The 26,223-nt window shown below is 43.8% G+C and overlaps 1 protein-coding gene across 7 annotated transcripts in view; it reads left to right on the top strand.

Annotated features, from left to right (window-relative positions):
• Positions 1-26,223, top strand: part of LOC118236375 (galactosylgalactosylxylosylprotein 3-beta-glucuronosyltransferase 1-like) — a 57,742-nt gene that overhangs the window by 25,334 nt on the left and 6,185 nt on the right. For 2 of the 7 annotated variants that reach the window (XM_035434676.1, XM_035434675.1), the window contains exons 2-5: positions 1,934-2,161; positions 16,628-16,743; positions 20,156-20,298; positions 21,700-22,208. In XM_035434676.1, coding sequence (XP_035290567.1) covers positions 20,187-20,298; positions 21,700-22,208 — 621 coding nt within the window. In that variant the 5' untranslated portion in view covers positions 1,934-2,161; positions 16,628-16,743; positions 20,156-20,186. Of the gene's footprint in view, positions 1-1,933; positions 2,162-16,627; positions 16,744-20,120; positions 20,299-21,699; positions 22,209-26,223 lie in introns of all 7 variants that reach the window. The other 5 variants (XM_035434677.1, XM_035434680.1, XM_035434678.1 and 2 more) reach the window with 5 other exon arrangements.

The following is a 26,223-nucleotide window of genomic DNA, read 5'->3' as shown; positions in this document are numbered from 1 at the left end:
CTGAACTGTAGCGGGCTTGTAAATATTTGGGTTAATGACCGGATGCTGAGATTAATGCTTTTTCTAACCGAACACACGGCTGAGCAGTTTAATGAATGACTTAGGGTACTGGGTGTCTTCAGAGAATTCTAATTTAAGATGTTTTTATTTTATTTATGCAATTTAAGTAATTAGCAGCAAAATGTGTGGTAGCCATCAATGAAAAACAAAGTCTCTGAGATTTGCTCTCTATACATTAGCCTCTCAACCTCAGGAAGATGATAACAGTTAACTGCAATCAGCAGCATTTAAAACCCATTAGAGAAGTCAGCCATGGGAACGTGTTCTTGTGCGTCACAAGCCAAGCATTGCACTCCAGGGAGTGCAATGCCGACAATGCTGGGGAACACCGCTGCATGGAGAGAGAAAGAGCGCACCCACACAAATATGAAATAAAATAAACGGACACCTTCACCCTTCCCCCTCACGCGTTCCGGGCAACAACGATAAACTAAATCAACAAGCTAAAATGACAAAGACAAAAGAAAGTAAAACAGAGCAGCAACTTTTCAGTTCGCCTGCTCTGTAGCTGACCCGCCTTCCCGGCCAGGTTCAGCTCCTCCAGCATCCCAGCTGAGGATTGCTTTCTTTTTTAATGCTCAAAATGAAATGAAATGAAATGAAAATCATAACTGCGCTCTCAGTGTTAGCTCCCGGTCTCGGCCCCCGAACTGTGGAGAGCAGCACACCTTTAAGTATCAGGGCTGATTAGCCAATGCAGCCCAGGTGCGTGTGCTCTCTCCACCAGCCGGCGCAGCTGAGACCAATCCGTCTCTCCGGCAGACCGACTGCTACGTTGCGTTAGTACAACACGATGTGTAGAAATCGCAGTGCCAGAATGATTTAACGGCAAGCAGGGCCACAGCCATGAATTCTCAGGACAAAATATACTGGGAATATTTTAATCATCCTGGGAAGGCCTTAGGCACTACGATTCTGTTACTTACTATGTCCTTTTCCTCTAACATCACCGTTAATGTGCTTTGAACAATTCACATTACACGCATAGCTATGGCGTATTAGAGTTTCAGTCCAAAAAAAAATAAGTGGACCAATTTTTTCATTTTCAAACATTTATATCTGACATATCTTTGTAAAAAAATATGAACGTGCACTTTGTGCTTTGTATTGTAGCCTACTCATACAGGTTGTGTATTGACTAAGGTAAATGGATACTAATACTAAGACTCAAATTACTCAAATAATACCACCTCGATTGACTCATTTGAAAAATGACTCAACTGTCATTTTTCAGTCGTGATGCTGACCATTTTGACAAGCCTCAAAACAGCTCCTGCCTCGTCTGACACATTTATTTTCAAAATAGCAATTTGCATACGCGACAGCAACATTACCCTTTTCTGCAGGCTTTTGTGAATCAGACACTGAAAGAAGTCCTGCATTATAGCTGGAAGACTTTGTGTCTCTGTCATATTCTATTCAAATGCTTGTTTTTTGTTTCTGTGTTTGTGTGTGTGTGGAGGGGTGGGGGGGGGGGGGCGGTTGAACTAATGGCAGAAAAAAGAATCAGACTTCACAACATCAAACTGTAATCTTCCCCCACTGAGCTAGTGTTCTGTGCCAGCTCAAGCTTCAAATATAGCTTCCATTCCACTCTTCCAAATGAGACAGTCATGCCAGAAAGAGCCTGATATGGCTCACTGTGGCCTAATTGCTACAGTAATGCTGTATGGATTTCACCCTCATATTTTCCAGAGGAGAATTTCAATGGGGAGAACATGACATTCTTTGATGGGTCTCTATTGTCTTCAACCGCCCAATATTCTGACCCCCCTACCCCCCACCCTCTCCCCTCAACACAATTTGAGCCTTTGTGTTGGGATGAGAAGCGCCATTATTGCAGTGGAGTGACCCCCCCCCCCGGTTTCCACAGGGACCGGCACTGAGGACGTGACACGGCGGGCAGACTGAACGCCACCGGCAGCTGCACCAGGCTCCGCCCTCTCTGGCTCCGCCCCCTAGCTCCCGCGTTCCGATTCGCTCGTCCGGAGTTCGGCATCGGAGAAACGCATGGGACCCCCTCTTTCAAATAGCCAGTGTACAGGGCAGAGGTAGAAGGAGACCCTCGACTTCAGGCCGGGCTAAGGGAGCACTGATATTTGTGAGTACTGTGGATTTTTTAATTATTTAATTTTTTGAACTCCATACTAGTGACCAGACTCGACACCAGGTTCAGTTTCCTTTGTTTTTATGTGTCTGAACTGACTGAATTCTTGAGTGTGTCCTTCAGTAGTGATCTACTATAGCTGCTAAGGATAAAGTTTCATTTTGATGCCAAAATCATTGCAATAAAATCAAGAGAGTATGGAGTAACTCGTAACTCGCATAGATTACATATGGGCTATGCTGGAGTCATATATGATCTGTTACAGTTGATTTAACACTCAGAATTTAGTTGTGCAGTCAAGCAATTCTTTATTTGGCAGAATATTCTTTAGAGGAAAAAAACAACTCTATATTCCAAAACTAAATAAGCAAATCAGCAGCCCTGGAATGGTTTGTTGAAATTTCAGTTTTTTCACGCAATAAAATGTTCAGCATTAACCAGCAGTTTATGCACGTCCACACAAATCGTACACTATCAGTGCAAAATAACTCTGCCCATTTTGCTGTGATTTTTTTTTTTGAATAAATTACATCGTCGCCATCGGAGGACAAAGAGCACGGCTGGGTGTCCATGCGCTGGGCTGCGTGGGGCTAGCGTTAACGCTAAGACATGGCTGGGTGTCCATATGCTGGGCTGCATGGGGCTACCGCTAACGCTAAGACATGGCTGGGTGTCCATACGCTGGGCTGTGTAGGGCTAGTGCTAACGCTAAGACATGGCTGTCTGTCCATACGCTGGGCTGCGTGGGGCTAGCGCTAACGCTAAGACACGGCTGTGTGTCCATACGCTGGGCTGCGTGGGGCTAGCGCTAACGCTAAGACACGGCTGTGTGTCCATACGCTGGGCTGCGTGGGGCTAGCGCTAACGCTAAGACACGGCTGTGTGTCCATACGCTGGGCTGCGTGGGGCTAGCGCTAACGCTAAGACACGGCTGTGTGTCCATACGCTGGGCTGCGTGGGGCTAGCGCTAACACTAAGACACGGCTGTGTGTCCACACGCTGGGCTGCGTGGGGCTAGCGCTAACGCTAAGACGCGGTCCACAGTGGACCGTAGCGTGCCTCCCCACCTCAGTCCCACTTCCACAGAACGGCAGATTACAGCGCTGAGATTAGAGCGCCACTGGAGCAGATTATGTGACACGCCTGCTAATGTCAAACATCTGTGCGCCTCGACCTTCCGTAATGCTCTCCAGGCACCTCTGGGTTGTGGGTGTTGGCATGGCGACAGGGAATTATGGGAAATGGGCGTGGCATTACCAGCTGGCTAAGCACAGCTGAACTCACAGAGGGCAGTGGAGAAGAGAATAAAGAGGACAGGCGTGCTCAACTCAAAAACATAAACAACTCAAACGGGTGCCGACCCCAAAAATATAAAAACATAAAAAAAAGTCCTTGCTCGCATAATGTATATTTTATATATATATACAGTCTATCTGTAATTGCACAGCAGCAAAGAAAAGACAAGAAAACACATGCATTTCAGCCCTTGGCCTTCTATGCTGAGCAAATGAAGACTCATAAAATACACATATGGTGTAAATAATGGAGGAGGGAAGGAAGAGGGACTCCTGTAAGACCGTGTGCAGCTCCTGGCTGTACATGGACCCAGCTTCCCTGTTCCTCTCATACAGCCTGAGGCCACAGCCATGATTCTGGGCGTGATGTCATCAAACTGCGTTGGCCACACTGCTCAGTCCCGGCAGGCTGGCTCTGTGTGTGACATTACATTACAGGCATTTAGCAGATGCTCCTACCCACAGCAACTTACACATTGCATCCATTTATACAGCTGGATATATACTGAAGCAATGCAGGTTAAGTGCTGTGCTCAAGGGTACAACGGCAGTTTCCCACCCGGGAATCAAACTGGTGACCTTTAGTTCTTTACCCATTATACTACACTTCCGCCCTATGTTGAAGGAGCCTGATGCATTTCTGGGGTCTCAGTATCTTATTCATTCCATGAGAGAAGGGAAAAGACTAGGATTAAGACCGTGGTAGGGTCAAAGCTTTGACCTACTTTTCATGGTGTGCTAAACAATTGTGTGTTTGGACTGTGAAGAGTAAGTGACATTTCTCAGTATTCTCCTTCCCCGAGCTTGTCAGTTTATGTTTTTGAGAGTGCATGCTATTTAGTTATGTGACTATTTTAGTATTGAACATCAAATTGTTTGAATGAAAATAAATGTGTTCACACTGGTTGGTTTGTTATTTCCTTAGTTTAGCCAGCATGCATACAGCACCGATCAAAATTATTAGTAACCCGCCATTATGACAGATGCAGCAGACCAATAACTATAAATGAAATGGCTGTTGAACACAACAAAATATGCTCAAAATATAATACATTCTCTTTATCCTGTTAGCCAGAGACAGTGTTCTCTGGTCAATTAGTTAGTCAGGGACTGAAACAATGGCATTGCATAGTCCATATTAGCTTTTCAGGGAAAGTGCACTCATTGCAGTGAGTGTGTGTAAAACATCAATAGAAACATGGCAATCTGCTAAATTAACTGAGTTAGAGAGATGAGGAGAAAGGGCTCTTTTTTCTGACACACTGAGAAACCAGAGTCTGCTTTATGAGAGATGGGAGTAGGCTAGAGACATATCCATCTGTGCTGAGAGAACTTATCTCTGTGTGTGTCTGTGTGTGTCTGTGCGTGAGTGTGTGTGCACATGTGCATGTGTGTGTGTGTGTGTGTGTGTGTACATGCATTTATCAGAGTGAAAGCGCTTTCTGTTCTTTGACAGGCTCACTATAAGCCGTCTAGGAAACACAGGCTGATCAGTAGACTCTCCTTGGCCTTAATATGTCCAATAGACATTACAAATGAAAGCAGCTGAACCGTACTGGGTCTTCACTGAGAGCAGGTTCAGTTTGCGCAGCAAAGTAGAGCCAGTCAGCTCCTGCAGCTCCAGTAGGCCTCTGTAGCAGAGCCAGGAGGATTCTGACAGACTCTGAGGAAGCAGAGCCACCAGAGATGACTTCCTCCCACATCAGACGCAGAGCATTTCTGCTCATTACTTAAAATAGTCCGCTTTGCCAAGGAGCCCAGAAAATGGATGGACTGCTTTTGCATGCAAAAAATTATTATAAAAGGAGGTTCTGGGGAAAAGATGAAAGCAAATCTAAGAATAATAATATGGAATAATATGAATTTAAAAAAAAAAGAATAAAAATCACTCCTCCCTAGCTGGTGCTTAAATGCTGCTCTGATGGCCGTAAAGAGCCTTTCAGCTCAGTATTGATTGAAGGTTCTTTATATATTGACGAAGCAGCAATTAAGTTAAAGGCAATTAACTGTACTGTAATTGAGCGAGTTTTGCCAAGGGGCTCGTATCAGTTTCTGAATATCTTTTCTGGTTGCTGGGCAACCTTAAATCCTGAAACTCCATTCCTGCTTTTTTCGATCAAAGAAAGAGAGTCTGGTGTGATGCATTTTGGTCACTGAAAAAATGATCATAATAAAAAATAAAAATATAAAGTTCCATATTTTTACTAGTTTCCAGCGCTGTCTCCATTTACCACAGTGTGCACTCCTATGGTCACTGCCACAGCCTTGCTCAGTCTGGAAACAGCACTCAGCACTGAGGCAGTGGCGTGTGTTGTCCACTAAGGCTGTGGTGTGTGTTGTCCACTAAGGCTGTGGCGTGTGTTGTCCACTAAGGCTGTTGTGTGTTGTTCACTAAGGCTGTGGCGTGTGTTGTCCACTAAGGCTGTGGTGTGTGTTGTCCACTAAGGCTGTTGTGTGTGTTGTCCACTAAGGCTGTGGCGTGTGTTGTCCACTAAGGCTGTGGCGTGTGTTGTCCACTAAGGCTGTGGTGTGTGTTGTCCACTAAGGCTGTGGCGTGTGTTGTCCTTGTTGGCGGGATTTCTGCAGTCTGGCCAGGTGTCTCAGAGCAGCCTGCCCACCCGAGGGCTTGGTCTTGTGCATTCTTTATTTCCTGGGAGATGAATGAGCCGGTCTTTCACACATCGACATACGGAACTCCTCAGGGCTGACACTGTACAACTTACTGCAGGCGAGCCACATAAAATAAAACGGCCCAGTGCATTAACACTCTGGTGCTCTCTCTCTCTCTCTCTCTCTCTCTCTCACACACACACACACACATACACACATATCTTCCTCTACTCATCCTGGTACCACTGCTCCCCTCTCTTTCTCTCTCAAGCACAATTTACAGAAACCCTTCATAGAGCCCAACCCAAGACTTGCATCTCCTACAGAATTCTCACCATTCAGTGCAAATAAGTGAAGCACTTCAACACTCATTCATGTCTCACCAAACCACCAGAGACAAAACTCCCAGCAACCATAAGCTCGGCACTGAATCACTACTGAACCAACAACTCCCACCAAAAGCGGCCATTTTGTGGTTTTTGGCATGCCGGGAGAACGAATGGCAGATAACGTCTCCCCATCCACACGCCCGTTTAAATAAGCTGACAGTTTAATCAGGAGATATCACCGTGGTGATTAAACAGGCCAGTTATTACCTCTGAATGGCCTGCGTACATCATTCTTAATAAGAGCGTAATGAAAATAACTCACGCAACCCGTTAATATGGGCAGCGTAAGTTCTGGATACAAACTTCCTCTCAGGCAGATTGACATCTTCTATACTTGTTACTGTGCTGTATGTTACTGTTTAATGGATTCAACATCAGAGTGGATTCTTTTGCAAAGCTTCGCAGTTCTAGGATTTAAAAGCCTATGCCTGAGCGGTTCGATTTCAGGAGTCATCCCTTAATAGGCTGTGAGCCTCCTATTCATTAAATGGAAAGCAAAGAGCCTTCAATATTTCAGCTTACATAATGAGTCAGACTGTCTTCCAGTTTTCATAGAGCCAGTTCTCTCTGATCACTCACAGAGCTTTCAACTGTAACCAGGCTGACAATGCACATAAAACACAGTTTTTGGCTAGTTGTTACACATACTAAATACTGCGCAATACGGACCTGTGCTACTTATAGCACTGAATCCTGGACCTATAAGGCAGTCTTATGTAATTTCCATCTCGTTATTTGAATGTCTGAATGTCCTAATATGAATCCGATTCAAATGTGAGTGGCTATAGTTTATATTTTTAATGTTTGTATATCGTAATGTAAATCCAAAAAAAGTCCACCGTGTGTGGACAATAAGTCAAGAACCATTAGCGCATGACCAAACACTGCATGGTTGTGGATTTGTGAAGGAAGGACCTTTCACATTCATACGGGAAGGCAGATTATCTTTTCCACAAACATCTAAACACCCACCTTTTGCAGATGACACCTCTGTGTTTCTTTTTTTTAAACTTCTTCTTCTTCTCTCCCTTTATCTCTGAGGTCTTGGTCTATGCGCCTTGACGGAGGCACTTAAATAACTGTAACTTTACCTACACTCTCAGAAAAAAGGGTTCTAAAAGGCTCCTCTGTGTCTCTATAGACATGGTTCAATCTGGGATATTTCACACCTACCACAGAGGGTTCCATAAAGAATTAAAAATGGCTTCTTATACAAAGACAAGCCAAAGAACCTTTTTTTCTGAGAGAGTCGCTCAGGCTCTGGTGATGACTGCTTTTCATGCCACACACACTGGTGTAAGTCGCTTTGAGTATAAGCATCTGCCAAATGACTAAACTGTAAATTCTACAAAGCATAATTCTGGATTATGCAGCTATAATCTTAAGCAATGCTTTCAAACGCTCAGCATCAAGTTCCCCTAATCTTCTTTTTTTCCGCGTTTTTGTTGCAGTCTTGGTTGTGAGCGTAATCCTCTCACTGCTGAAAGTCTTTGTAACCACAAAGTACACCAGCTAATACGTGGCACGTTTCCCCTAAACAAGTGTGCACAGATTACACACAACATATACATAATATCTGCTAAAGTGTGTAAACATGCAGTTGTTTAAGGAACATGACAGGTGCATATTCAGTCATACAACAACGTAGTCAAAAGAAAGAAGATTGGATACTCCCCATGTATTTATTTGTCCTTCATTTATTTATTTACCCTTAATTTATTTGACAGAATACATCCGCCATTTTGTTTTAATAACCCAGCAGCAGATTGGAGGAAATCCCAGAACCCTGAGTTTAAGCAGGGAGGGCATCCACATCTGAAACAAACCCCAGATCCAGTGCCTCTCTGAGGGACCTGCGCAGGAAGATGGATACTCCTTTCATCAGCTTTCCGTTTCCAAACACAATGAAAATTTTTGTGGTGAAAAGTCATCTAGGAGTTCTGGTTAAAACCGGCACAGTAAAAGGTTCAGAATTAAATCAGCCCTACAGAGTGCATATGGTCCTACCCTGGCCACTATTGGACTCATATGAACTCTGTTAGAGTTGAATTAACACTGGACATTTCAGTGTGTGGCTACGTTTGTGAAAAAGTTTTTACTTTACTCCCTCATTCTATTCTCATGAGTCAAACCTTTAGGGTACAGCTTGGTTGGTTCCACAGATTTTGATAACCATAAAGGAGTTGGTTCAGAAGGGTAATGCAATCTCAAATTAAACCCAGAGTGGTACCTCCGTCCTCTTGTAAAACAATATTTTATATTGCAGTACTTATGCGGTGAGTCTATAACAGATTTTATATTTAGAACGTAATATATTCAGAATTAAGAAGGAACATTTGCATGGAAAAGAGATTGGTGCATCAATCAGTGTGGAAAGGCAGAAACTGTTGAGAATTTGAGAAACCAACAACATTCATATAATATGAGCTTCTGAAATCATTGGAATTCCAGGTGTCGTTTCTAGAAAGTGCTCTGGTAACCTTATCAGGTAACCATCCTGACATGTCTTAAGTTGTTATTTGTTCTGCTTCAAAGCATGTCAGCATGTCATCCCATGTTGTGCTCCTAGCATAATAATGGCTGTTTCACAGGTTAGCATGAACTGGAATGTATGTGAAAGGGCAACCTGTGCATTAGCCAGGCTTACAGTCCTGTGTGTGCTAAAGCATGTTTAACAATGAGGCATTAGTCATAGGAGGATGCAAGCCCTGAAATGCACTTTAATATTCAAATTACAGACAGCAGAATGAATGTAGCTTTAGAGAAATCAAAAGGCTCCATTGTGCCGTTTAATTGGGAGGCTCCAAAAGAATGGAGACAGTTGGGCCTAATTTGTGTGTCTATTTGTTAATCTTCCGTTGGTGGCGCCTCATTAAGGGACACCTCCAGCACTCTGTTAACCCCCGCGGTCACAGGAAAACGAGAAAAAAAGACTCAGCCCACCTCTGTAATTTATGGCCGGGAGCCTTAATGGCTGTCATTTGCACATGTAATGCTGCGTCTCCAAAGGCACTTATTTGCATTTTGGCTCCCCTCCCGGAGCGTTTAATGGTTTGGTCCACCGCAGCCAGTAGCGGTCTCCCCCCGGACCTGCATGTTTGGCTCAATCTGCTGCTGATGTTCAGTCACTATCCTGCCAGTGTTCTGCCAACATTCTGACACTGTTCTGCCGATGTTCTGCCATCGTTCTCCTGATCCTCTGTACAGGGGAAGTGCTTGAGTGGGCTGGCCAGTGGAGGATGGGCTCTCCCTCTGTAGTTGGGTTCCTCCCTGATTTCTTCTCATTATGGAAGTTTTTCTAGCCACCATTTGAGTATTTTTCTACCTGCTGGGGAGTTTTTTTGTTTGCTTTTTGGGCGTTCCGGGCTGGTTTTCAGGGCTCAGTTTTCCTTTCTGTTTCCTCTGTAAAGTGTCTTAGTGACTGCATGACTGTAAAAAGTGTTTGAATAAATAAAATTGAATTGAATTGAGTTCTCAGCAGCAGAAAGTGTTCCACACCAGAGACACAATGCTCATGATTGTGAACACCACAAAAGGGTTCAGTGGATTCCCATGGTGACCTCAGCTGAAGGCCACACTTTGGCCTGCATCCTGGAAAACATTTGTCTTGATAACTGATTCACAATTGAAGGCTAGTGTGTGCTTTTTTATTTCATTAAAGTGCAACAATCACATACTGTAGCATCACAATAGCACAGTGGTATCTGTGACAATCCAGTGCTGTTCTTGCAGCATGTTTCATGAATGTGAGAACCTATAGCTCTCTTTCCCATGTAAAAACATAGCCTGCAAGGCACAGAATTCTGGCTCAATACAGATCTGCCTGAGACATTGGCTGTTAGGTGTTAAAGCACTGTTAGGCTTTATTCTGTACATGCACCAGCTCTCCAAGGTGCAATGGAAATTATGTATTTCCCAATTTCCATCGACGACTCGCAGAGCTGACATCATGAATATAAACATTTAATATCCGGCATTGTCGAGCTTCAAGGTGAAGTGATTTAGTGGGAGTTTATGCCCAGAGGAAACGCCGCTCAGCTTCCTCACACAATAATTGGATCATGATTTCATTTCATTACAGTATCTAGTGTAAGAGATGGATAAAATGAGTGCTGAAATTTGAGACAGTGTCAACACTGAACTATAAATGAAAGGTCAAGTCCGATGGAATTTACTGATTAAAATTACAGCACAGAAGCAATGTAATGAAAAAGTAATTAGAACCTTTTGAATTTATGTTAAATTATAGTGTTAATTCATCTCCAAAAAGCCTATGTTATTCACAAACTTTTTCTCATTTTCTTTCTTTGTTCCCTAAATACAAACTCGTGTTTCCTGATGATTTATATAAATACAGAATACATAGCTTCTTTGTGATTATGTACTTTCATTAGACCATTTGGAAATGTGTTGGAAATTGTACCCGACATTGTACTTCTCTAACAGTGGATAGTATGAATCATTGTGGTCTTTTTGATCATGTGCAATTTTCTGTGACATTCAGAATGATTTCATATTTTCCAAATGCATGATCATATTACAACATTGCTGAATGCAATATAAAGCAACTCATAACACATATATTCAGTCTTAGTCATGCATGAATAAAGCATCAGTGGGTGACTCACTCACATAAAAACACCAGGGGACTTATGAATGAAATGCAATAGTGTGCAATACCGGTGGATTGACAGTTGGGACTTTATGAAAACTTTGAAATTTGTGCAGGAAAGGTATTTCATGGGACTTTCAAAGCTGCAGCCTATCTACCCGCTTCCAATAATTATAACCTTATAAAGAAAAAAGGAATTATAGACCCACATAGACTGTGACCTCTGAATGACCTTGAAGCATCTTATGGGAAAGCCATCTTACTGCAGACGTTGTCCAGTTGTGATCACATCCCCTGAAGTCGGTCAGTCCGCAGTGAAACTGTGGCATGCTGGGAAACTTCAGAAGTGCGTATTACAGTAATATATCAGGCACAGTGACTGTAAAGTCCAGGCCCATCCTTCAGGGTTTCAATATTCAGCAGGTGCAGCTCAGCTTGATCCAGTTTCATCCAACGTCATCATTTCCAGCTCCAGCTTTTCCTTCTCCAAAGTTAAACTCACACCAGTGATGTCCCAGACAAAAGCACTTTTAATAATTTTTATCAAAAAAAGTGCCACCTTGAAATCACCTTTGAGTTGCATTTAATCTTTAAAAAAAACATCTATAAAGAACAGATGTCCAATCACATCGCGTCTTACCATGCCAGGCAGAGGTAACATAGATTTTATTGAAGTTTTAAGATCTTTTTCTTGTTTCAGTGCCTTTCTTCTGTCTCAGAGAAGGTACTGTTTGATAGGCATTTGAGTGCAGCTTTCTAAGACAGGATCTTATTAACATCAAACTTGGTGTGTGAAAATGGAAGATGAAAGAGAAGGAGGTTGCAATTACTGCCCAATATTGAGTTCTGTCCCTAATAATAACTCAACTTTATTTTCTGGCTTTGCGCTGTTTTTTTAGATTCAAAGCACCTCATGGACCTCGCTTGTAACTCGCTCACTCTCTCACTCAGTCACTGACACACTCACTCACTCACTCACATTTAGCAGGGTGAAGATTCTCCACAAGGGAGCATTATTAACACTCATGGTGCTTCACATCAATGACACTGTGTGTCCTTATCTTCATCTGCAGCTTGAACTCTTTGGTAGCTGTCTTTTTTACAGAAATTTTTATTTAACAGCCCTGTTGAATTTTCATGAATGACACGTCACTGATGACCAATGACCTTCCATGGTGCCTAGCCATTCACTATTGATCATTATAGAGGAAGTTGTTGGCAGCATAAAGACAGGCTGTCTGTCTAGTGTAGCAGTGTGTTGCTGTTCAGATGCTTGGGAAGTTCTTACTTGTGTTTCAGAGTTTTGATGTTACTGATTGGGAAATGTCAATGTCAGTCAAAATAGTTTACTAAGAGAACAATAGGGAAACATCCTCATTGGCCATTACACAGTGACACATATGCCCCACCCACCGTGCTTTGTACTCCATACATTGGTGCTGCTGTTATAAAACCAGAAATGATTGCTGGTGCTTGCATTTGCCGTCTTCATTTGCATATTTAAAATAAGACCCGTGTTGTTCGGCTAGTGTTTCATTAGAGGTTATCAAATTCTTAATTATATTTTGCCGCACACAGGCCTGTAAATGTGCTCGGCCTTCGCTCCTGAGAATCCTTCTTGTGTCGGCAGCGGGCCCATATTTCACCGAACGGGTCTTATTACAGAACGCCGCTTTGCCATTTCTGGAGACAGAGGAATAATAAAGAAGAGCAAACGCACGCTGTTTGGTTGATGACTAAGCACTGAAACGGCATCCCGCAGAGAACGAGAGTGCTTTGTGTTTCGCTGATTATTTTCTAGACGCACATTTTCGTAAACACATTTTATTTGTCATTTATCGCGTTGTAGAATAATAGGTAGGGACAAGATCAGTCTGTTCTTTCGCAGTGGAGACGGAGATTAATACGGGCTCAGTCAGGGTATGTTCAGCTATTGCCATTGTTGTACTATAACCATTATTCATGTTCAGATATATTAAGCTTTTACCTTTTAACTTTATAGATACATAAAGAAAAATAAAGAAATAAAATGCAGAGCGTTGGTGTATGACAGGCTCAATGGATCTGTCTGTGTCAATTTCTCATTCCAAAAAAAAAAAATCCTGGTTGAAAATGGCTGCATATGGTCTTATGTCGTCTGATGACTTTTAGAGACCTTGATGAGCTAATCAAGGTCCAATCAAAAGTCAGTCAGTGAAATCAGTAGAGCGGAAACTGCTACCAAAACTCTGATCACAATATTGCATAAATATGAGCATATATAATGAACAATTAACAATACATAATGCATTTCCATGTCATTCTAAGCTTGCTCATAGAGGATCTTTGAGGAGCTTCCTGTGTTTCTGGCCCTGGTACTCCGACTTCCTGTCAATCAAGAAAACAATTAAGCATAAATGGTTTTTCTCTTTCGGAAAGTATTAAGGATTTTCCATTATAAGTCTAAAAGAAAATTTCCTTTAATCGTGTACTGGCCTCCTATTAAGGAAAGGAGTGAAATCGAAATCCAGTAAAATGGCTATGGTAATTAAGTAATTATAACAGGATACTGATGGGGGGAAAAGTGCTAGAAACAGAATATTATTCAGATTGTTTTCAGATTCCTTGCAGCCTCATCAGCATAAAACTCTGCAAACTTTATTGGTTGCCCAAAGCAGAATCCCTGTAGTAGCTCCCAACCGCTGAGTCCAAATCCTTTTTCTCTCTGAAGAGGAGCTTCAGTTTCATCACAAACAATGGCATCATCTCTCAGAAAGTCATTAAAAGGCATTTAGAGAGAGAAAAGTGGCAATCTGCCTGAAGAGGCTTCGGGGAGCGTTTGATTCCCTGTCCCGTTGATGAAGTTGCTCCATTAATGAAATGTTGTCTGAGCTGGTGGGGCTCAGTTTGAAGCTTTGGTCAGAGGAGCGATAAATCGAAACGCATTTGAAGCAAGAGTTTGGGTTGCGGTCTCAGGTACTTTTCCCTGTCAAAAGCACAGCCGTTGTGCCCGGTGTGACTCATTCAAGTGTCCATGGGGTGGGGGTGGGGTGGGTTGTGAAAAGGAGGTTAGATTGCTTTAAAATCCAGTGAATCACAAGAGACCATATTATTGGCAGCAACACAATATAGACACAGGTGCTGTTCTTAAAAATATTCTTTTTATATTGGTATTATCCAGATTATACAAGGTGAAGAAACTGTAAATCCTGCAGAAAAAACCGTGAATAGAAAATAAATAACTCCATATCACCCAGTGCAACACTGCCAAATATACTGCATAAAGTTTGACTTATGAATGTGTCTCTTTATGTGTCTTTGAAGGTCAGGGCCTATATAAGGATGTATGAACAATGTCTACAATATAACCATCCCTCCATTGTTACCGAAATATAACGTGAGTTATAAAGCAGCAATCTGAAGTTTTTGTTGCTGTTTGTTTTGGATTTGATTGACATTTACAAATGAGGTTCGAAAAGTTTTCTATAATTTGCATTCAGTTCCACTATTTTTAGAAATAAACAAGCCCATAGACACAGGGGAAATATATATGTATGTATGCATGTATGTATTTGTGTGATGTGAAAAAACTTCTGAGAAACCTAGGCACCCCAAAATCCAAATTTATTCCACCCCCAAATCCCAGCTAAATTTCTCAACAGTGAGTAATTGTTTCCCGGAGAGGCTAATTACTTACTGCCGGTTATCCTTCTGTGACATGTTTCTTTTCTTCCACTGACTGCAAGTTTTCATTTTCCTGTTAAATCCTGTTCTGCTGACCTTTTGGGGAATGTTCAGTTCTCCCTCAAGAAAAGGCAATGCACCAACCTTTAGAGTTTATGCCTGACTAATGCGTAATAACTCAATATTTAATTCACACTAACTGGGACCTCAAGGCAAAGTTATTTTTCTGGATGTGACAGTACACCGATCGCTTATCCTCACTCTGAAGTGCCTGTGGGCTTAATTAAATTAAAATCCTTAGAATACAGAACAATGATTAAGGAGAAAGGGGCATAATGATTGCTCCGTCAGAACACGAGATTGCTGTTCTCTCTTCTCACGGATGGCTAGGTTTTATATCTGGAACTGTTCTGACAGAAAATTGATCAGTTTGCAGAAGAAAGCAGTGTGAGCCAGTAACATGCGTTACAAATTTTCATTTCCTCAGTCCTGCGTGTTCCCTATGTAGGGCTCTATTCTCCGCTGATTAGCCCTAAAAGAAGTGCACACTTTTAAGCGCTCTGCCGTTAGAAACAGGAGTGGTCAAGTGGACATCTGAAGAGACATGAAAGAATTCAGGACACGCTTCTGGCTGCTTGTTTGCTTCACTAACGCCCCCCCTCTCCCCCCAGGTGTCCATGACTAACAGCATCATGTCCTGTTTCACACTCAGAAAATTAGCCATTTGAGCCGCTTTGATTTGAAGTGGATAAATTGATGTGGCGCAGCATTTCCAATCGAACACACAAAACAGCTGTGACTTATTTGATACATTAGACGGTGCTTTGACCAATCAAATCGCAGCACACACAAGCAGGTCACTGGACCTGCTGTGCAGAGAGAAGAGGCCATTTTCTACACATATTTTAGCAGTAAGACAAATAGGTTCCCAGGATTGGGGATCCCAAGCCTTTGTAGCCGATGCAATTACATTTGCATTTTAGGCATTGAGCAGACAGACTTATCCAGCTTATATTCTTCAAATACACGATCCATTCAGACAGCTGAATATTTACTGAATCAATTCAGGTTATGCACACGTACTCAAGGGCAGCAGCAGTGCTAAAGCTGGGAATCACATGCACAGCCTTGGAGTTGGAACTCTGATTCCCCAGTGCCCGACCATGATCCTACAGAGCTGCCTTAATGGCAAATGGGCTGAGATCCATGACTACCCAGCAGTGACTTGTAACCTGTTAATAGAAGAGGCTGTAATCTTACCGTTCAATCATTTTGTCTTATCTTACCTTGATTAACAACCAGGCAATTAATTATCTGCAAAAATCCATACCAATGTGTAGCTAACATAGCTAACATTAATCTTGCCTGTTGTGCTCTAATCTGCCATGACATGTAATTAATAGACTTATTTGAATAAAAGAATTCAAGTCCATTTTTTGTAATGTCTAGATTTATTTAATCAAATTGAAGTCTGTTTTTTTTTTTTTTTAATTTTCATTTAAATTCTCTAGCATGATATGAAGAATGGATTACCTGCCAATATATGATTCAGATACCTGAGCCTGATTGATAGGGAACCAAAAGAAATGCAGATTGAAAAAAATAATTTGAAAAAAATATTTTATCTGTCTTGATTTCAAGAAAACAAGCCACCATATCCACTCCATCATAAGACCCTGTAGTTGCTCTCTATGGTGTAATGATATAGTCAATATTAATGGTCTGGATTTGCTCATCTATCCAGGTTTTAATTGTTAGCTCAGTGAACTGGGCAGAGGGCCTTAGTGACCTCAGACAGCCCGTGGGTCTGGCTTTCTAACTCAGGAGCTCAGCTTTCGGAGGTCGCTGGAACACTGAGGCGTGAACGCAACTTCCTCTTCCTGTCTCCCAGGCGCTCGGGCGGGGGAGTGGTCCGCTCCTCGGGTCATGGTCAGCTGACTCTCCTCACAGCGGCACATGACCTCTGCTGCACAGCTGGGCGTGGTCATGAGCGCCTCGCGGTCGTAGGTGAGTACGGCTAGCGCAGCCACGCGGGGGAAACATCCTTTATGTCACGTGACCGCGGCGGATTTCACCCGTAAAAACCCTATAAGCAGCCCGGTCAATAACGATTATGATCTGTGACAAGTATTGCCACTTACGTTTATAGCCGCTCTTAAGAAGTTGCCTCAGTTATGTAAAATCTCAATCAATTTTATCGCCTCTTCACCACAATCATTGTTTATTCATGCTAAGCATATTCTAAGTGGTTTTCTTCTATTTTCCTTTTTAAAGAACAGAAACAGTGGTAAAAGCCACCACCCCCCCATTCATATGCCCCCCAAAGCAGCAGCTCTTGCTGCCCCCTGCTCTGAATAAAGAGGCCAGAATCTCTCCAGAGCTTTTCAGACACAACACAAGGTGGCAAAAGGTCAGCGTTAGCTCACCTGCTTCAGACCCTGGGGCACACTGGCAGTGTAAATATATAACAGCGCTGTCATGTATCGCCATGTTCCACTTCTCCTTAATTCCTGAAACCTCACATAAAGGCCGAGGCCCTTGGGGGTTTTGACGCTGTTCTGGGTTTTCCAGATGAGCTGGATGCTATCTTCTCTTCCTTATGCATTCCTGTGTTCTTATTCACCAGTAATTTATTTATACCTTCCTCATTATCCATAAAAGGGTATGTCTCATCTATGTTTCATGTGTTTCATTGGAACAGCACATTTATCTTTGTCATTGTCCATAAAATGATACATCTATGTTTCATTAGAACAACTCATTGCCCTTCACAAAGTCATAATTGCATGTTCATACTTTCGCATGTTTTAACAGTTACACCATATTAAGGAAACACTTTAGTAATTAGATAAAATTATAGACTCTTGGCATGTAGTGGACACCACATTGTATTATTTGTAGAATATTTATTATTATTCCTTTTGGTTTTGCTGGGTATTTCTGCTGCAGAAATATGAATCCAAATCTCTCTTGAATAATGCTGCATTGTGACTGTATCTGGGGATTTGATCCTGTGAAAAAGGGAAAGGTTGTGTTCTGCGGCTGTTTAAAGACATGAAGCAGGTCTCCTGGTTCCCCCTCGAGGACGACAGCCAACTGTGATGGTGTCTGAACATTTTATAAGGCTTTATAAGACGAGACAGATTTCGCAGACTTCCTCTTTTAGTGTCGGATACAGAGCTACGAGCAGCCCTGGGGAAAAAAAGTTGCCAGGACTACACATGAGAGTAGACACTGAAAGAAATAGCACTGCTCATATTACCTCAATTAAATCATTTTACAATTATTTGAGCTCATGTGCAAACCTGAACCATGGACAGCATGGTTCTATTCTCAGTTAGAGAGCAAATGAGAGCACGTTTGCTTCATTGGATACAATGCGGCTGGTGATTATTTGCATGTGTGGGAGTGCTGATCGAAGCTGACCCACCTCAACAGCTCATATTGCATTGATTATCAGTTACTTTCAGCTTCAAAAGCACATGCATGTCCAGCGCTTAGCAGCACAACACACCACACAGCATTTACACACTTGATAAAGGGCAGTGGCTGATATCAGGTTAGGTGCACTCCTGCCATTGCCCTTGACCAAGGCACTGGCCTCAGAACAGGAGCTGGTCCCCGGGCGCTGCACTGTGGCTGCCCACTGCTCCTAAGTGGCTAGGATGGGTTAAATGCAGAGGACAGAAAGTGCATTTCCTCCAGAAGAGGAGGACAGCGTGCCTCTAAGGGTTTGAACTAACCTTCCACATTCGCTCACAAAGAGCTATCAACGTTAAAGACACCAAAGACACCGGGGGTGGGGTGGTGGGGGGGGGGGGGGGGGGTTTGTTTATCCACGCCTCTTATCATCCACGGACCCCCGTTTTTCAGGACCGATCCCTTTGTTTCCCAGCGTGGGCGGTGTGGCTGTAGCAGAGATAGAGGCCTGGTCTGCATGCGCACGTACGCGTTCAGAACAAAAAGCCGAACAGAAGAGGCGGCCCCTTCAGGAGGAGCTCGCTCGCCCGCTAAGACGGCCTCTTGGGCTCTCGGCCAGACGAGCTCTCAGGTCCCCGGGCTTCAGGCCCGACGCCACACCGTCTCTTTTGTGATTTTACTCCATCGCTTTTCAGACCGACACAAAAGGGGCTCTAATGTGCGCATGAAGGCAGAGGAAGAGAACGAGGCTTTTCCAGGGGAAGGAAAAAGGGCCAGAGAAGCCAGTTACCAACAAATAAAATAAAGGAAACGAGGTCACATGACCATCATGTCTCCAGTGTGAAATCTACCCCAGCGTCTCAAGGACCTGCGATACACACAGAGACCCGGAGATACCCACAAACAGTGGCTAAGGTGCTAAATGCTGAAAGAGGGACAAAATGGAGACTGAATCAAACTCTTCAGTGGCACCTCTGTGGAAAAAGAGAAAGAAACACCACAAGCTAGTCTCTCTGATCATTTATTAGGACAGTATGAAAGTATCCTTATAATCACCAAAATCTTTTTCCATACGATACCGTTTTGAAATGCCCCTCCCCCCAGTCCTATATATGACTCTCAAAACCGTAATTTTTGCTTTCTGTTCTGATGAAGATTTGAATTGCTTTCAGAAGGGACTACTGTACTTCTAGCTGTATCATGGCAACACAGCTTGGGCCAAATTAAAAATAAATAAATAAATGAATAAAGTGTACTGTATCACTGAGGCTATGGGTCCTATCAGATGTAATGAAAATCCTCTTGAGCTGAGCTGAATGTAATTACACCAGCAGCTCTGCTGCAGTAATGCAGTACAGAAGGTTCAATCGCTCCCTCGTTGGCTTTTCAGTGGGATTCTGGGAGCGGTTTAAACTGCCGCTGCCCCATGTACAGGAGACCGGTGGCTTTATGGTTTCCTCTGTGGGTGCTTTACCACCACAAAATGGCGCCCATTCCCTTTGGCAGCTGCCGTGTGATTGGAGAACATTTGTGCAGGTCATTCTGTCCATTTAGTTACTCACAGATAAGTCAGAATAAAACAAAACATTGAATGGTGTGGAATCCCCGTAGTGTCTTTGTACTGTACTTAAACAGATGTCAATTAGTGGCTGGGTTCCTTACCATTTCAGATAATGACAGGCTCTCCGACATTCATATAATGTAATGATGGGTAGATCATCTTAAATACTGTTATGTCATAATATATTTAATTCCATATCTGTTTAAGCAAGAATTACTGTAGTAGCTGTCTTTTCTACCATTAAAGTAGCTAATGTGGTTTTATCTAAGTTTTGTGCACTAAAATGAAGAATAGCTATTTCCTGTGCCCTGGATTTTCAATAGGCAACCCTCTTACGCCCTCCTCCCCCTCCCTCTACGCCCTCACAGGTAATGATGCTCATGCCTGTTCTACACCCTCACAGGTAATGATGCTCACGCCTGTTCTACGCCCTCACAGGTAATGACGAAGTGTGAGCCTGACGCTGGAGATGCTGAAGAGAAGAGACGTCCTTGCCATCGTGTTGATCGTGTTACCGTGGACCTTACTCATCACAGTCTGGCATCAAAGTGCAATCGCTCCTCTGCTCGCCATCCGGAAGGGTAAGGACTCCGCCTCTGTCCCCCCCCCAGGCTCGTCTCGGACTGGGACAGGTCTTTGAAGATATTTTCTGCTTGTCTTTTCCCCCCAGTGGTATGTGAGTGGTTTACACAATAATTTATACATACATGAGCTGTCAGCTATAGCCCTGAACACATTCAAGCCCATATGTAACTGTATCTCTAATAAGGATTTAATTCTGACATATTGAGCTCAATGTATTGATTTGACTTTCTGCAAAAAGACTGATGAATTATCCTTGCTGGTTGATAAGCTGTAAAAAAGAGCGAGTTATAGTTGCTTGTCGGACTCATAAATATGTGTGGGATGCGATATTGATTGGGATCAATTATTGATATTAGTCTGGCTATATTGGCTGATGCTGTTTTATATATATATATATATATATATATGACATTCAAATCATCTATAACTATAAAATGAAAAGTGCTTCAGATCCACTGAAATGAGTTGCCTGTTGTCCCCACAGAATGGAGTGTTAGCATAAAAAATGAATAAACAAACACAGACGCTCGAGTCAAAAGGAGATGGCATTTAATCCTCGTGACTTTAAGCAGTGTTTGCTGTAATAGTCTCTCCCAGCTGATTCACGGCCTTCGTCTGAAGCCCTAGGCGAGGAGGAGTTTAATGTGATGCCCTTAGACTGACAGCAGCACAGGGAGCCGCGAGCTTCCTCCAGTATTTGCAAGGTGACGGCCTTATATTAAAAAAACAAATGAACTTGGAGACTCTGCAAACAAATGTTGAGCTGTCGGAGAATCGGACCGAGTCGCTTTGTGAATGAAGATCAGCACAAAACACACAGATCAGTCAGTCTGGACCCTATTCCCCATAGCACAGTACCGTAGCTCAGAGAGCATTAGGGCAGTTTATTGTATATTTCTTATACAAAATGGACAGAGAGAAGGCCTTCTCTGGCAGAAGTTGCTAAGAACGTTGCCAGTGGTGATTGTGGTGAGTTATGTGGAGCGGACAGTGTTTTTAGAGTGTGGAACAGGAATTGATCTGTAATAACACAGGGACGAAGGCCACTGTTAGTCTGGAATGCAATCAGCAGAAAACGGACTTCACTTCTGATTCAGTGGTTACTCCAATTGGTCGCTCGATAAAGCTATCCCATCGCTGTTCAGTTGTCAAGACTTCTCTCCATTCGCTGGTACGTGCTTTCGCCTTTGTACAGCTTGCTACCACTTAGAAAAAGAGCTCTTTATCATTCTGAGGACGATCGCAGTACGTTGAAACCGCCTCGCAGCTATTTAAAGTTCTGGATCGGTGGAAGGGGGGGTGGGGAATGGAAATCTGCTCCACATGGCATGGAACTTAGACAGTAATTCAGTAACTCAGGACAGCTCCATGTCTGGCCTGTCCTCCTGTACCCCTAGATGACAGGGGCCCTACCAGGAGAGACGCAGGCCAGGGCTCGGACTCCAGGGAGTACTGCTCTCCCGACAAGGACATAGTGGAGGTGGTGCGCACCGAGTACGTGTACACCCGCCCCCCGCCCTGGTCCGACGTGCTCCCCACCATCCACGTCGTCACCCCCACCTACAGCCGGCCCGTCCAGAAGGCGGAGCTCACCAGGCTGGCCAACACCTTCCTGCACGTGCCCAACCTGCACTGGATCCTGGTGGAGGACTCGCAGCGGCAGACGCCGCTGGTCACCCGGCTGCTCCGCGAGACGGGCCTCAACTACACCCACCTCAACGTGGAGACGCCCCGCAACTACAAGCTGAGGGGGGACGCGCGGGACCCCCGCATCCCCCGCGGGACCATGCAGAGGAACCTGGCCCTCCGCTGGCTCCGGGAGACCTTCAGCCTGAACGGCAGCCAGCCGGGGGTCGTCTACTTCGCCGACGACGACAACACCTACAGCCTGGAGCTGTTTGAGGAGGTGAGGTCACGGCCCGCCGCTCCTTACACCGTCACGGGGCAGGAGGGCTGATCTGGGATCAGTGTTGGCCGTTGTCCAATGCTGGAGAAGGTCATGATGGGGACAGGAGAAGGCTGATCCTAGGTCAGCCCTCCTAATGTGGAACACTTTATGAATCAGGCCTTACCAGTTAATATTCATCTTTATATGTATTCATTTAGTGGACAATCAACCAGAATGGCCGACAGTTATGTGGACACAAGTAATAAGGCTTGGCTGAGATAGACTTCTCTCCATGGAAACTGAAAATATGCAGAAATGTCATGACTGTGTGTTCGGGGAGTATTTGCTCCATCCATTCAATATTTGACTCCCATAATGCACTGAAATGTCACATTTTTGGCTTTGAAAGCAGCGTCCTCTCAGATTAAAATATAACGGGGTAATACTCGCTGCTTTCAGGTTGAAAAGGAACTCTGTGCGCATTATTTGAATGGTGAACAGAAAGTGGGCAGGGGGAGATAAAAGAGACAGAGTTTGGTAGATGTCGGGCAATGTGATGCCCGCGTATCATTTAATCACAAATTAATTCAACACAGGGCTTCACCAGCACAAATCTGAATGCAGACAATGAACTGAGGAAAGGTCATATCCAGCAATCAGTGTTCAGGGCCACAGAAACTCAGCCTAAATGAGTGGCTTCATAACAAGTATTAGAGGAGATTTGAGAGCATTAAAGTTTACAATTTACAATTTAGTCACATCCTGCTGGTGTTAAAGTGCCCTCGTAAATACTGGTACCTGTCGTTTTGATGAGACCGCCGGTACCTCTCCTGGCTAATCGCTGGTAGGACACACACACGCCACCCTAAAAGCTCTCCATCCCCTCAGGTTTTTAACGAGGTAGCCGAGCAACCACAGGAGGCGCGGCTGTCTGGTCGTCACGGTGAATGATGGCCGCGGCCGTTAAGGCTGTCGGGCCTTTCGACCGTTTTACCGCCGTTCCGGGGGACGCGGTCGTTTGTGTCCTGCGCGGATCCTGCCTCGCTCTCGACCTCTCGCTTCGCCGGGGGGGGGGTAGGGGGGTGGGGGGGGGGGGCAGTGGCGCTCGCTGCCAGATTGCCCGAGAATGTGCATCGAATTCTGGAAACCGAGTCTCACAGAAAACAGGCACAAAATCAAAAACCTCACTGTTTTCTTTTCTTGTTATTATAGTTCTGTTTGTTTTGTTTTTCCTCGAATGTAATTCGCCATGAAGCTGGGACGTACAAATCGCTCAGGCGAGTGATAATTAAAGTGTGCCCGGCCAGGCAGGTGACCTTAGAATCATCTAGAAGCCATCTGGTTCTCCTGGCATATGGATCCCCACTTACAAAGTCGGAGTAATTGCTTGGCCTTGCTTGAACAAAATTGCCATGTCGTCAATGGGTTTGGTGAGCAACAAATCAAAGTGACTCAGAGCATCGTCTGAGATTGCTTGTGCCCAATTTACGCTGTCTAAAACCCCCCACCCCTCCACACACAGCACGGAAAGGTCAACAGCACACCTGGGCTGCTGCCTCCTCTGTGTGTCTCACAGTAATTGCCTTCTGGAGGAAGCATTAAATCTGGATCCCAGTTCGGCCTTGTTAGATTTCACAACACTTATGGTGAGCAACAGTGACATTTGGAGCAGATTTCCAATATCTCTCACGCATACGACATAAACGATACATACATACACATACTATCATATCTCTCTCTCTCTCTCCCTCTCTCTCTCTCTCTCTCTCCACATACAAACACAGCGACCGTCTCTTTCTCTCTCCCAGACGTCTATTGATCTCATAGTCTCGCGGCTAATTGTGTAAATAAATCCTCTTCCGCTCCTCCAGCTCGCCCGCTGTCCACACTCTAAAATGGCCGCCGTGTACCACCCCGGCGGGAGCGGTACGGACAGAGGATTTTTTTGCGCAGACGGAAGAGCCGCCGCTTTCGGCCGTCGCCGATCCCTCACAGCCTCGTCGGCAGGGTCGTCGCGTCGCCCGTCCCCCCCCGGTAAAGGGCCCGAGGACTATTAGCCGCGAAACAGAGCCGCGAAACAGAGCCGCTCTCTGTCCTCCATTCATCTTCCCCGCCAGCCAGCCCTGACAGAGGAACACGTCCGCCGGCCCCCTCTGCGAATCGCGCGAAATTAAAATGACCCATAAAACATGTATTTCTCACTGTGAAGAAACCATGCATCACGCAGAAGGGCACATTAATTATTCATCCGGTGTTTTAAAAAAAAGTGCTTATGCTGCCTCTTTTGGAAACGGCGAAGCTTATTTACAGGAGCTCTTTATTTATATTCCAGGTACTGCTGTTATGTCCTTCTTTCTCCCCTGTTCCCTTCAGAGGTGCTGTTTGTCTTTCTGTCTCTCCCTCTTTCTCTCCCTCTCTCTCTTTTTGTATCTCTCTCCCTCTTTCTCTCAATTTTTAAGTATTCAGCTTCAAGGTGCTTTGTTAGCAAGACATGCAGTGTTGCCCAAGCAAATGTCACAGACAACAATAACACTGTCACTAATATAAATGCATTACCTGAGCCATGCCACACTATACACACATGCAACATAAACACACACCGTCTGTCATATCTGTCTCTGTCCTCTCTCTCTCCTCTCCCTCTCTCTTTATCTTTCTCCCCCTGTTCATCTCTGCCCCATACCCCCTACGGTCTCAGCTCAGTGAACCGCGCATTAAAGTGTCCCCATATACTAACAGAAAAAAAATATGTAACAATGCACCTCAGAGGCCAGTGCAGGTTTGATTTAATACCATCAGAGGACACCTCTGGTTCCAGCTGCAGCTGCCTGCTATGCTCAGAGGCAGTGTGTCTTTATCTGGGTTCCAATGAGAGCACCAGTGAACTGAAGGATGGAGATTCCAAACAGATATCACATCTTAGTACAATATAAGAGTGAGTGGGTACATGCGTGAGTATGTGTGTGCATGTGTGTGGTCTGTGTGTGTGTGTGTGTGTGTGTGTGTGCGCATTTGTGCATGGACATATGTGCATACCTCCCTGTATGTGTGTGTGTTTGTGTGCACGTGCATACACACCTATCACTTTTATAGGGGCAGTTTTATTTTTTCCCACACCATTGCTTTGGACTTCCCTGTGAAGCCAAGCCATCAGCTCTGACAAACACGACCTTGTGCATTGTAGATCTGTGTATAAAATGTGCTGTAAAAATAAATACTGATCGATTGACATTGTTTCCACACAGTTAGGCAGATAGGCAAAATAACACAATAAAAAAACTTTCTCTTAAGAGGTTGCTTTTGCTGCTCTTAAAATCAGATTGATGTAGATCATGGAATAAATTATATTTATAGACTATACACAGTTGTCTCGCTCTGAGTGTTGTAGCCGGGGTAAATTTATGTTCACTGTTATTTTCTGCATTTACTTATTTTATGACAAAACAAAGAGCTAGACTGCAGTAACCACCTTTTATTTCACTTTTAACAACATGAACTTTTTCATATATCAGTGTATGCCTTGTTACAAATTTATCAACTGACACCAGTAACACATTCAAGTTAAATCAACTGAAACAGGGTACCTTAAATCTAAAATACAGAAAATATCTCCGCCTGCACTTATATGTTTATAAAAGGGCCAGCTGAGAGTTGAGTGTACCTGCAGAAGCCTCTCCCAATATGACATAAATGAGTGGTGTAAGTTTCTGAATTTTATGAACCATGCAAATTAATATTCTGAAAGTTTTCCCACCCAAATGAATATTCTCCACATGCTAATCAAACATAGCTATACTTAGACAGTTTGTCTTGGTTGTTGGTCTGTTTACTCCCATTTCAGGAAAGAACCTCTATTTAACAAATACTTAACAGAGGAACACCTGATAAACACATTGTTATCAAGTGTCTAAGTGAATCCTCAATTCTGATTGGCTGTAAGGTGTCCATTAAAAATGTTTAACTTACAAGTAGACTGGGTCAGGTTTATTCACTCTTCTAAATTTATAAGCTACCTGGCTAGATAACCAACCGA

Source organism: Anguilla anguilla, chromosome 9, assembly GCF_013347855.1.
Source record: "Anguilla anguilla isolate fAngAng1 chromosome 9, fAngAng1.pri, whole genome shotgun sequence".
NCBI classification, from domain to species: Eukaryota; Metazoa; Chordata; class Actinopteri; order Anguilliformes; family Anguillidae; genus Anguilla; species Anguilla anguilla.
The sequence above is the reverse complement of the archived record's forward strand: the minus strand, read 5'-3'. Positions and strand labels throughout refer to the sequence as shown.